The following is a 13779-nucleotide window of genomic DNA, read 5'->3' as shown; positions in this document are numbered from 1 at the left end:
GGTCTGTTGTGTAATTTTCTGCTGACAGTGCTCTTTTTGCCAAGGCCTGGTCAGAAGTGGCTGATAATGCTGAGCAGGAAGGGGTGGCAGAAGGTACTGTTGAAAAGACTGTAAGGCCACCTGTTAAAGTATGGTCTTTTCTACGGGCAGAAGGGACGTCACACCATGGACGGCTTTCAGAAGCAGTCAAGAGCAAATGCACTGCTACATAATGGGCCTTTATCTGAGTGACTGTCTCCCAGAGCTTTTCACCAAAAAGACTGTCCCCTAAGCAGGGGAGGTCTGCTAGTTTTTCACGGACAGAATGATACTACATGCTTGAAGTCACACCATAGATCTTGCCCCAACAGAATCAAAGGATTCATATATTGATCGGAGTAGATGGCAGATGCCCTCTTCCACAACCAAGAGTGGTTGTGAATAGTAATTGCCTTATTCCATGCCAGGTAAGAAAGACTAAAGTTTGAATAAAGTCATGAATATACTGCATCACGTAGATTTTGTGGTTGGCAATGCAAGCAGATAGCATTGCACTTTGAAAATACTTCTTACCAAAGTTATCTAGAAAGTACTGGTCCTTCCCTGGAGCAGAATGAGTGAATCCACATCTTCATCTTTTTCATAAAACATTCAACTACCACAGACTGTGAGGCAACTGGATGACAACAAAACTCAGTAAGTGACTATTTGAGGTCCAACTTTCTAGCTGTGGAAGTAACCAAAATGGGGGCTTCCCACATTCCCATCTTATAAAGCAGTGAGGATGTTGATTCAGCTGGAGTGTCCAATATTTGTTTAAGTCCAAGAAGTTCAGAGGAGAGTATTTGCAGACAGATACCCAGTGTTCTACCCATCTTTTCCAATATAGAATAGATAAGATCCTCTGCTGGCAAGGTGTGGTCCAGGGGATCTGGAAAAGGGTCTGAGGATATGCCAGTAAAGCCTTCATCTGAGTCTAGACGTTATTGGGTCTCTTGCAAAGGACTCCAGTGACCAAGAGGGCGAGCCAAGAGGGGCATCTGGTTGACTCATCGTCCACTGCAATGGATGATGAACCACCCCTGAGTAAGGGTTATGATGAGATCACCTCTATAGATAATGGGACTCTAGTCTGAGGTGACAGAAAAAAGGAGAGGCTGGAACCTTTCTTCCATCTCTTTGATTAAAGGGGGAAAAAAGGCTCCTCAAGTCTACGATTTGGTCAAGTGACTGATGTGTCCTCTGGCCTGGTTTAAAGTGGTGAGAGATCCTCTTCTGAGACCAGGATAGGTTCCTACATGAGAACAAGTTGCCTATCAGAAGTAAGTGGCACTACGGAGGTCACCAGTTCTGCAGTCTGCAAGTGAAGCCTTTCGCTACTATAGTCTAGTCAGGGTGAATGCTCCTTTCTCCTGCAGATCTAGGATGGCTGTATAGAGCTATGTTGGCAAAGCAGCCTGATAAATCAACGTCTAAGGTGGATACATCAGTGGCTTTGAGGGGGTGTTTGGCCACCTTGGATGCTTTGGTAAGCTTTGACAGATCTCTAGAGATGCACTTTGAGGAATTCTGCACCGGTCCATGATTTTTTGCATCAGTTGCATTAGAGGTACGCCATGGAACTTTTACAGTGTATCACAGATCACATGATAGAGAATCCTGAGCACCATGTGACTGTAGGGTGATGCATCAGTATGCACTGAGGCTGTACACTTCTGTGACAGAGCACTGTGCGCAACAAAGGTCCATGTGTCAAGCACATCTATGGAAGATGCATCAGTCAGCCTATGCTACCTGTGTTGCCGATGATACTGGTGCTGATGGCACAGATTATGGCCACGTTGTGCTGATGCACCCCACTTAGAATCTTTCTGCTTCTTCAGTGCAGGCTGCAATCGTTTCAGTGATTGATGCCAACCAAGGTGGCTGGGGAAACTTGACCCTGCAGTTTTGGCCTGATTAGATAGTTGAGTTTAAGAAGCTCCTGCTCAATCTTTTTCCCTAGGCAGACAAGAAAAATATTTATGCAGTTCCTTGATGGGAAATGCCCTGGACCTCCACGAGTATGAGGACATATGTCCACAGCCATAGTAGTAGCTCTGGTCATGATCCAGACCAACGCATTGATAATTCGTGCCTATCAGTGACTGACAATCTTACCACAGACACAGCTTTTGAAATCGCTCACTGCAGTTGATTTCTTCTTCTGTCCAGACATGGCGGGAGAGAAGGCCATACTTCGGTGGAATGATTTTTTTTTTTTAAGCACTGAAAAGTGCTGTTGAGGAGCTACATAGGCAGCAAGAAATGTAAAAAATAAATAAGATGAAAAGGATATGTCCATACTGTGCTGGATAGAAAATGACAAAGGAGACTCATGAGGCAATGCCTACGCGGGAATTCCAGTGCATGCTCTGTAGGTGCTCAAAGCTCTAGCAGCTTGCAGAGACAAGTCCATTCTCTGCTGCTGGATGACAACACCACATGCAATGGCTAATTTAACCTGGTTATCGATGGAAAACAACCATAAGGCTATCTAGTCTACCAGACTTCCTTCTTATTGCAATACCACAGACACCATTTAATTTCAGGCTCTATCTTCACAACTATGGATCCTTTGTGCTTATCCCATGCCTTTTTAGCACTTTTTTTCTTTTAAAAGAATCCCTTATGTAGTCTGTGTACACATTATCTCCTGATTAATTCAACCTAAGCAACCACATTTCCACCTAGCTCCAAAAGCGCTTTCTATTGGCAACTGATGATGTGCATACCAACACGCCACTCCACCAGGCAATGAGACGTGTCACACCGATCAATGTACATAGCTTAGAACATATGCGCACATGGTCTGCAGCAAGATGCCAAACAGACACTGGGGCTGTTGGCAGGGTTGCAGGCATACAGTACAGAGTAATGGACAGTTTGGAAAGTACCACCAAACCAGAGGAAATGGGGGAAGAGCAATATTTCTCATATTGGGTCAAGCAGAAGAGAGTAATGAGAGAGGTGAGTATTAGGATCAGGCTTTACAGATGCTGGTAAATTGAACATCTGTTTTCCTAAGTTGGCCACCGTAAAGACCTTTTTTTTCATGTTGCTGCTTTTTGTGGTTCCTCCTACTTAGTATCGCGATGATACTAAAAGTAGGAGGAACCACAGAAAGCAGGATACTTTCTGTTTGGTGAGCCCTTGACATGCAGCAAGACAACGCCAGCTCTGGGGCACATTGGCAGCATGGCAATTTTTTTGCATCGGTGTGATAGCTAATAACCTCATCTACATGCCATTTACATGTGATGAGTGCTATTAGCTACGCATGACTTTAGGTAAGTTTTGGACATGCGTCTAATCGCTGGTTAAGCTATGCGCTAACCAGAGCGCACAATATTGCATCTGCCCCTTTACCTCCCATTACATTTCAAGAGCCCAGCTCATAACACCCAACTTTCTTATGCTCCACTCTTAACCTTTTAGGTACCAACATTCCACAAGTGGAACATTTTTTCATATACTTTTAATTACTTGCAAATTTGTTTATACCATATTTGGGTCTAGTTAACTAAGATATGTAAAAAGGGGCATCAGGAAATAATTCCTTTAATGAGCAGGGTCTAAAAGGATATATATATAATTCCTTTAATGAGCAGGGTCTAAAAGGATATATATATATATCCTTTTAGATCCTGCTCATTAAAGGAATTATTTCCTGATGCCCCTTTTTACATATCTTAGTTAACTAGACCCAAATATGGTATGTGTGTGTGTGTGTATATATATATATATATATATATAGATATATATATATATATAGATATATATACACACACACACATATACATATATACACACACACACATACATACACATACAAGTTTGCTTACCACATATGGTTAACGGCAGGATGAATTAGCCATGCTGCATGGGCGCCATCATCAGGACAGCACCAGGCTGAGCTGTGTCTCAAAACTTAAGGCTTTTTCCATACTCGGCATGCATGGTATTTCCCGCACAAGCAAGCCTTCTAGAAGTCTCCTCAGTTCATATCCAAGCGAAAGGATATCCAAGGCAAGTAGAAATACTGTCCAGGGAGGAAAAGCGGGAACACATGGCTAATTCATGCTATGCACGGAAAACGCAGTCTACAGTAAGAAAAAGCAAGTTTGCTTACATAAACAGTGTTTTCTGTAGATAACAAGATCAATTAGCCATGCTGTCTGGGGTGTCCTCTGGGCGGCCCCTAGGCGGAGCTTCTCGCCAAGAATACAGAGCTTTGACTATGCACCTGCGCGGTTCTTCCCGTGTGATTACCAATCCTCCTCAGTTAATAAGATAGTCCATCTCGTGCAGCAAATGTGAAGAGGTTGTCCAGGGAGGTGGGCAGGTCAGCATAGCTAACTCATCCTGCTACCTACAGAAAAACACCATTTATGGTAAGCAAACATGCTTCCCCCCCCCCCCCCCCCTTTGATAAGCAGGCTGAATTAGCCGTGCTGTCTGGAGACCCCAGTTTAGGGTTGTGCCACACACGCTGATGTATGTTGAAGTTAGGGGGATATCCACCCCACACATAGATAATATCCGTTGTATGCACAAATGACACTGCTGTGGACAATCTCATCTTCCTGTCAAGTACCGTAATACTGCTAAGGCCAGCGTGGTGTCTAAAGTTGCTTGCTGGTCAAGACAGTGCAACGTGAATGTATGTAGAGATGACCACGTGGCTGCTTTACAAATGTCCAGCAACAGTACTACGCGGAGTTGTGCAATCGAAGCTGCTATAGCTCTTACTTGATATGCCCTGACTGGATTTGAGAGCTCTGCAGAGCACTTTTAGTAACAGAAGTGAACACACTGATATCCAATTTGACAAAGTCCTTTTTGCCACTGGTAAACCCGGCACAATCGGGTTGAAAGACTAACAGTTGAGAAGAACTGTTCACTGCATGCCATATTTGGGTCTAGTAGTAAGCCGAAGCCCTTTTATAGCCCAAGGTGTGAAGGAGTCTCTCCCTCTCATTTCTGTTTGGCTTTGGGAAGAAGGTGGGTAATGTGATGCTTTGTTTCAAATGGAAAGCTGAGACCACCTTTGGCAAGAAGGACGGATGAGTCCTTAAAGTGACTATCGTGATGAAACTGAAGAATAGAAGATAGTGAACCAGGGCCTGCAGCTCACTGAACCATCCTGCCACTTTACTGCAACTAGGAACACTACTTACTAAGTCAAGTACTTCATATGGGTGGAAGCATGAGTTGCTCCAATACCAAGTTTAAGTCCCAGGGAACTGCAGGTTTTACCACGGGTGGTCTCAATTTCAAGATCTCTTTCATAAACTGGGACACCAGAGGATGGCTTGAAACAGGAAGGCCACTAAACAGGAGATATGCCACTACAGCTCGCTCACGTGAACCCTGACTGACGCTGTTACCAAACCTGACTGGTAGAGTGTATGCAAGTACTCCAATAGTACCTGCAGTGAGCAGGATAACGGGTCTATTCTTTTTCCATTACACCAGGACGCGTATCGCTGCCATCTGCACTGAATCTTTCCTTCAGGAAGCCTCTCACTGACACTAAGATGATCTAGATTCCCACTGGCAACTGCAGGTGGTCTAATACCTTCCTTTCAATCTCCACGCAATGAGCTGAAGGGAAGAGTACACGGGATGCAACAGGCTGTCCCTTTCCTGAGTCAGCAGATCGGCATAGCTCCCTAACGAGATAGGAGGAATGACAAATAGTCGAACTAGATAGGCATACCAAGGGTGTCTTGGCTAAGCAGGAGCGATGAGGATGAGATCCATCAAGTCCGCAATGCACTTCTGAATTGTCCAGCATATTAATGGAATCAGCAAGTAAGTGTAAAAGAGTCCTTTCATCCATGGGATGAGGAACACATCTTGTGCGAATCATTCCCGACTTGGATAGACCGAGCAAAACATCTGAACATTTCTGTTGTGCATAGTCACAAAGAGATTCAATGCATGGGAGACCTCATGCCGCAAAGAGGTTGTCCACTACTTCCTGACTGACAGCCCATTTGTGGGGATGGAAGATCCTGCTGAGTCTGTCTGCTTCTGTATTTGCTACTCCTGGGAGGTAGGTTGCCTACAATGATATGGAGCACACCTCTGCCTACTCCAGTATTTGAATTGCCTCTCTACAGAGGATCCAGGAATCGGACCCGCCTTCCTTGTTTATGTAGAATATGGCCACTTGGTTGTCTGTGTGGATCATCACGTTCTTTTCCCAAAGCTAGCTGTGGAACCTGTGGAAGGCGTTCTTTAATTGCTCTCAACTCAGGAAGATTTATTTGCTGGGTTCTCTCGGACGGAGCCCTTAGACCTTGCGTCTTCATGTGCTGTAGATGAGCTCCCCAACCCTTTGTTGATGCATCTGTGGTTAGAACAACTATGTGCACCGGATTGCGAAACAGGGCCCCCACTGATAGGGTTGGTGGGGCCAGCCACCTTTAGATGTCCCTCTTCATTGCTCAGGTTAACTACACCATTGTGAATAAAGGCTAAGCTATAGGGGTCCATTGATGTTTGAGTCCCCACTGCAGGTGGCGCATGTCCGAGTGTTTGGTACCACATATATGGCTGACACCATGTGGCCTAGAAGGACCAAGATTGACATGCTGAAGGGTGTGCACAATATTCCAACTGTGCTGCTAATGTGAAAGGTTTGAGCTCTGTCCGCAGAGAGGAATGCCTTGCCAATGACAGTATTTATGCTTGCTCCTATAAACTGGAGAGTTTCAGTCGGTTGGAGGCTGGACTTCTCAGAGTTTATTATGAATCCCAGACCTTCTAAACAACCTATCACGTCCATCAATTGTGCTTGAAGGGGATTGGCAATATTTGAATCCTGGCAATTTGAGAGCCATGGCAGCACTTAAAAGTGCTATTTGGCGTTTCACCTGAGTGAAAGTTTGAGGAAAACAGAGAAAAACCTGCGTGCAGCTAGCAGCACGGAAGAGAAAAAAGAAAACAAAAACAGAAGACCGAAGACTGGTAATTGCGCGGGTAGAAATCGCACAGGCGCACAGTCAAAACTCTGTATTCTTGGAGAAAAGCTCCACCTAGGGGCTGCCTGGATTACATCCCAGACAGCATGGCTAATTCACAGCCTGCTTATCAACAGGAAAAACTTGTTTTACCCCCTTCGATAAGCAGGCTGAATAAGCCATCCTGCATAAAGAGTCCAACGCTGAGGGTTGTGAAATTATACATTTTGACTGTGTAGCCAACAAGTTGTATATATTAGCCTTATAGTGTTGGGGTTTTTTTTTCCTTTTAACACGCACTCCTCTGTTGATAGCATCTTCCTTTCCCACTGTGCCATCCAATTCTGTTTGTCTAGGCCAGCGGTTCTCAACCGGTGTGTCGCGACACACTAGTGTGTCGCCAAGCACGGGTAGTGTGTCGCGTGCTCCGGTTCTCTCCCGCTGCTCTTTCTTCCTTGCTGCCGTTGCCGCCGGGCTATCAGCACCTTCAAGCCCAGCGGGAACGGCAGCGGCGCTAAAAGAAGCTGTGGCACTTGTGGCTGGGCCTTTTCTTCTTCCCGCGCGCGCCCCCCCGTGACCCGGAACAGGAAGTGATACGCGGTGCGCTGGAAGGAGAAAGAGCCGGCCCGTGCCGCGTGATAAAGTAGCAGCAGCAGCAGCGTCATCGGCCCCCGGGCAATCGAAGCAGCCGGTAATCGGGAAAGGAGAGAGCAGCAGGAGCCTCCCGCGGTCGATGGGATTCTACTTTCTTGGCTTGTGGGGGCTGGAGGAGGAGGCTGCTGCAGTTTCCATTTGTGCTCCGGGGGGGGAAGGAAGTGAGTGAGAGAAAGAAGCAGCCAGCCTGCGTGTGATTGAGAGCATGTTTGTGAGTGAGAGAAACTGGTCAGAGAGTTGATGTGGTGTATATGTGAGAGACAATGAAAGTGACTGCTCAGGGAGATGACTGATGTGTATGTGAGAGTGTGAGACATTAGTCAAGGAAGTGACTGATGTGTGTGTGAGAGAGAGAGAAAAAGCATGGAAGTGAGAAATCTGGGTATGTGAGAAAGCAAGGGCGTAAGAAGCCTGGTGTTGGGGGGGGAGGGGGTGTGTGTGTGTGTGAAAAAAAGCATGGGAGTGAGAAGCTTGATTATGTGAGAGAAAGAGCATGGGAGTGGGAAGCCTGTGTGTGTGCGCATGCATGAGAGCGAGAGACTGGTTGGTAAGGTGACGGGGTGTGTGAGAGAAAGAGACTGGTGTGTGTGAATATGAGAGAAAGAATGTGATTCAGGGAATGAGAAGCCTGTGCAGTGGAGAGCGAGCATGGAAATGAGAGAGAGACTGGTGTGTGTGTATGTATGTGTGTAACAGAGAGAAAGTGATTATGGGAGTGAGAAGCCTGTGCATGTGAAGAGTGTGAACATGGGAGTGAGAAACCTGGGTGTGTGTGAGACACAGCATGTGAGGGAGAAGCCTGTATATGTAAGACAGAACATGGAAGTGGGAAGCCTGTGTGTATGCATGAGAGAGATCAGGTGATTGGTGTGTGTGTGTGTGTGTGTGTGTGTGTGAAAGAAAGTGATTATGGGAATGAGAAACCTGTGCATGTGAAGAGTGAGCATGGGAGTGAGAAACCTGGGTGTGTGTGAGACAGCATGGGAGTGAGAAGCCTGTATATCTGAAAGAACATGGGAGTGGGAAGCCTGTGTGTGTGTATGCATGAGAGAGATCAGGTGACTGGTGTGTGTGTGTATGTGTGTGTGTGTGTGTGTGTGTGTGTGTGTGAGAGGGAGAGAGAAAGAAAGTGATTATAGAAATGAGAAGCCTGTGCATGTGGAGAGAACAAGCATGGGAGACTGGTGAGTGTGTGTGAGACAGAGAAAGTGATTATGAGAGTGAGAAGCCCGTATATGTAAGTAGAACACGGGAGTGGGAAGCCTGTGTGTGTGTATGGCATGAGAGAAACTGTTCAGGAAGGTGACTGGTGTGTGTGTCAAAGACTGGGAGATGATTAGTGTGTGAGAGACAGAAACTGGTCATGGGGGCATGACTGGTATGGGGTGTGTGTGTGAGAGACATGGGCATTAAGGAAGAGGACCATGAGTATAGAGCTTAGCCTCTACTGCTGCTTCTGCTGTGTGCTACGGCCTGCATGGAAGAGAAGCAGGAGAGCTGCTGGAGGGGGTAAGTAAAGGTGGCTTTTTAAGTTTATTTTTCTTGATTGACTGCCATTTTAATTATTTAATATTATGTGATGTGTCTGCTTTTTTTTGAAATATTTTATTGGTGTTTGGAGAATTTTTTAATAGTTTTTAATAGTTTTTAATTGTTGGATGTTATTCTGTTCATAGCTATTTAGAAACATTTATTCTGCTTATTAGTATAGTTTTACAATTATTTCTGTGTGGGGATCTATAGCTGCTTGCTAGTTCTGTTTTCCTAATAAGAGGTGTATTGGTTTTTAGGGCCTGATTTAATATTTATATTGTTGCCTTTTCATAGATAGGGTTGCTCCTATTTGAGTGTATTCCATAATACAAGTGTAAATGTGTGTGGATTAGTTTATGTGCATTACTACAGATCGTGGGAGTATGTTAGGTCGGTTCTGTGTCTGTTACCGAGATGAAATATTTTACTAGCATGTAAGAGTTTTATCAGTCTTATTTGTTGTGTTTTCTCAAGAGGACATGCATTGGTGGTAAACTGCTGTCTTTTCATAAGTAGGGCTATTGAGCCTGGAAGTAGAAGGAGTTTGAGTTGCTGTTACTGAGATGACACCAGAACCAGAATATCGTTTTTGTAGGGTGAGTTGTATGGGGAATGTCATAATTCTGCTTTACATCCATTATTGTGGGTCAGGGGGGTTCCCGTGGATGCAAACTGAACTTTTACATCTAGCCCCGTGACGATCATGGGTCAGTGTGTCACGCATGTGAGAACTATCTGTCAGGTGTGTCCCGACAGAAAAAAGGTTGAGAACCACTGGTCTAGGCAGTAGTGAGACATGAATGTGTGGATGGAGGACCATGTGACTGCTTTGCAGATGTCCTCAATGGTTACATTTTCCAGATGCATTAGGGAAGCTACCGTCAAACTCTGATCTGGTGTGCTTTTACAGAATGTGACAGAGTGAGATCTTGTCGTATAACAATGTTGTATGCATGATGTAATCCAATTTCAGAGAGTTCTTTTTGCAACTGGTATCCCGAGGATATTTGGGTCATAAGACAGAGTTGGAAGGCCTGCCTATGATTGTGTGTTCATAGTTTGTAATAGGCCAAGGCCCTCTTGCAGTCCAGCAAATTTAACACTCTCTCGCTCATGCATATGCAGTTTTTTAAAGAATGTAAGAAGCATTATAAAATCAACCTATGTGCCTTTGGCAAGAACATTGGATGGCTTCGCAAGACCACTGTCATGGAAGAACTGCAGGTAAGGTGCAAAGTGCAATAGGGCCCGCAGTTTGCTTACCCTTCTTGCTGACATGATTGCCATCAAAATTATGACTTTCCAAGGATTTTAGTGAGGTGTTCAAGATTCAAAAGGATGGTTCCAACAATCCCTGCAGAACTGTATTTTCATCCCATGGGAGGCTTTTATTTGGGGGGGGGGGGGGGGGGGGTGGGGTGTCTAAGTATAGAAGTACCTTCATGAATCGTGAGATGAGAAGATGGTGAGCTAGGGAATTTGTCTTCCAGGGCATGATAAGCAGATATAGCGCTCAGGTGTATCCAGATTTCTGGATAAGTAGATAGTGGAGGCTCACATGTGAATGGGTTTAAGGAACGGTCTTCACACCATTTGGTGTATCTGTTACACTTGAACTAATAATTGCGCCACATGGCTGGTTTTCTTGCGGAGACAAAGACGTCTTTGAACTCAAATGACAGATGGAAGTGTATTAATGTCGAGCTTTCGATTTCCATAATGTGAGATTGAGAGAAGGTTGTAAGATGGGTAAAAGTAATCCTCCCTCTTGAGTGACAAAAAGGATGAGACTGTTCCAAGACTTTGTGGGAATTCAGATAAAAGTTGAATGGGATATGCATATCATGGTTGTCTGGGCCACGCTGGGGCTATTAACATCTTGGCTTGGTCTCGAATACATTTCTGTACAGTTCTTGCAAAGAGCAGAATTGGAGGGAAGGAGAACAGAAATCCTTGGGACCAAGAAATTAGGAACACACCCCGTGCTTCTCTGCGACGGCTCAGGTAGTCCTTGCAGAAGCTCTGTTCCTTAGCGCATAAATCTATTCAAGGTCAACCTCAGCAACAGAAGAGACCGTTTGTGACAGTTTGACAAAGAGTCCATTGTGAGGCTGGAAAACTTGTCCACCTCTGTGTTCGTGAACCCTGGAAGACTGCTTAGAAGGTTGTGTGGTGAACCTTTGCCCAGTTCTAAATAGCTAAAGTTTCCCTGCAGAGGGTCCAAGATCCTGTTCCCACTTGTTTGTTGAGATAATGCATTGCGACTTGATAGTCAGTGTTAATCATTATGTGCTGATCATGAAGCAAGTGTTGGAAAACCTTGAGGGCATGGTGCACAGCTCTTAACTCCAGCAAATTTATCTGTCGTGACTCATGGGGTGCCCATAAATCCTATGTTTTGAATTGCTGTTCGCACCCCAGCTTTGGTTGGAGGCATTAGTGGCGAGTATAACGATGTGGTTGTAGATGAAGCAGAAGTCCTTATTCCAGGACTCATAGATGTAGCCATCATTTGATATCCGTTTTCATGAGATCTGTTATGATCACTCGTGAAGACAGAGGCTGAAGAACTAGTTCCACTTCATTCACTAACCTTACTGCAGTCACTTCATGTGTAGATGAGTCAAGGGAACTACATGGATCGCTGCTGCTAGGTGAGCTAGCAAGATGAGAATGAGACTGGCAGGAGATGTGGACCGCAACTGGAGAAGTCCGGCGAGATTCCAAAAGTCTTTGGGCAGGCAGGCCATAGATATAATTGAGACTAGTCGGGCTCTGACAGAATAAGCCTTCACATGACCTCCCAAGATGCAGTATTGCCTGGGCATAACAGAAGGAGATGCAATCTGCTAACCAATTGGATACTGTTTGGTAACAGCAACAGCCAACCTACTCCTAGCAAAAGAAATAAAAAGTTGGGTGCACTGTCTATGGGCTTCTGTCTGCTGCAAATAGAAGACGAACGCTCACTTGCAGTCCAAACTGTGCAGAGATCTTGTCATATAACCATTCGCTTTGGTGCAAATGGAGCCTGAGAAAGAATGCTGGCAAGATGGACTGATTAGAGGATGGAAGTCAGACAACACCTTAGGCAGAAACTTAAGAGTGCATACGCAAGACCACCCTATCAGAATAAAAATTAGTGTAACGTGGATAAATCACTGAAGCCTGGAGATCACTGACCCTGCAAGCTGAGGTGACCGCCACTAAAATATGACTTTCCAGGTCAAGTACTTCAGGTAAAAAAGTGCCTAACAGCTTCAATAGGAGCATTCATCAGCTGAGCTAACACCACATTGAGGTCCCAAGACACAGTGGGAGGCTTCAACTGAAGCAGGCCCCACATAAAACATACAACTATAGGCTGTAGAGAGATGGACATACCATTTGCACCATGGTGGTACGTGTCAACTGCACTCAGATGAACTCTAATGGAGTTAATTTTTAGACCAGCTTCCAATACGTGTAAAAGGTAATCAGGCAGTTCTGTGTGGGGCAGGAGAATTAATCTAGGGCCTTCTGCTCACACCACAAGGAAAACCTCCTCCACTTCAGTCCACAAGGCTTTCTAGTAGAAGGCTTTCCAGAAGCCACCAGAACCAGAGACACATCCTCTGGGAGGTCGAATGATTGCAGATTTAACACCTCAACCTCCAGGTTGTGAGCGACAGGGCCTGGAGGTTGGGATAAGAACATAAGAAAATGCCATACTGGGTCAGACCAAGGGTCCATCAAGCCCAGCATCCTGTTTCCAAACAGTGGCCAATCCAGGCCATAAGAACCTGGCAAGTACCCAAAAACTAAGCCTATTCCATGTTACCATTGCTAATGGCAGTGGCTATTCTCTAAGTCCGTGGTTCTCAACCCTGTCCTGGGGACCCCCCCAGCCAGTTGGGTTTTCATGATATCCACAATGAATATGCATGAGAGAAAATTTGCATGCTATATGCAAATTCTCATGCATATTCATTGTGGATATCATGAAAACCCGACTGGCTGGGGGGGGAGGGTCTCCAGGACAGGGTTGAGAACCACTGCTCTAAGTGAACTTAATAGCAGGTAATGGACTTCTCCTCCAAGAACTTATCCAATCCTCTTTTAAACACCGCTATACTAATTGCACTAACCACATCCTCTGGCAACAAATTCCAGAGTTTAATTGTGCGTTGAGTAAAAAAGAACTTTCTCAGATTAGTTTTAAATGTGCCCCATGCTAACTTCATGGCGTGCCCCCTAGTCTTTCTACTATCCGAAAGAGTAAATAACCGATTCACATCTACCCGTTCTAGACCTCTCATAATTTTAAACATCTCTATCATATCCCCCCCTCAGCCGTCTCTTCTCCAAGCTGAAAAGTCCTAACCTCTTTAGTCTTTCCTCATAGGGGAGCTGTTCCATTCCCCTTATTTTGGTAGCCCTTCTCCATCGCAATTATATCTTTTTTGAGATGCAGCGATCAGAATTGTACACAGTATTCAAGGTGCAGTCTCACCATGGAGCGATACAGAGGCATTATGACATTTTATTCACCATTCCCTTTCTAATAATTCCCAACATTCTGTTTGCATTTTTGACTGCCACAGCACACTGAACAGACAATTTC

At 45.1% G+C, this 13779-nt stretch overlaps 1 protein-coding gene across 5 annotated transcripts in view; it reads right to left on the bottom strand.

Annotated features, from left to right (window-relative positions):
* Positions 1-13779, bottom strand: part of ZNF638 (zinc finger protein 638) — a 497682-nt gene that overhangs the window by 410984 nt on the left and 72919 nt on the right. Inside the window, exon 1 of one of the 5 annotated variants that reach the window (XM_029594429.1) lies at positions 3864-3885. The exons of 3 other annotated variants lie outside the window; for them this stretch is intronic. In XM_029594429.1, coding sequence (XP_029450289.1) covers positions 3864-3868 — 5 coding nt within the window. In that variant the 5' untranslated portion in view covers positions 3869-3885. Of the gene's footprint in view, positions 1-3863; positions 3886-13779 lie in introns of those variants that run through there. One more of the 5 variants, XM_029594421.1, reaches the window with a different exon arrangement.

This window comes from Rhinatrema bivittatum, chromosome 1 (genome assembly GCF_901001135.1).
Source record: "Rhinatrema bivittatum chromosome 1, aRhiBiv1.1, whole genome shotgun sequence".
NCBI lineage: Eukaryota > Metazoa > Chordata > Amphibia > Gymnophiona > Rhinatrematidae > Rhinatrema > Rhinatrema bivittatum.
This window is presented reverse-complemented; position numbering and strand designations above follow the sequence as displayed.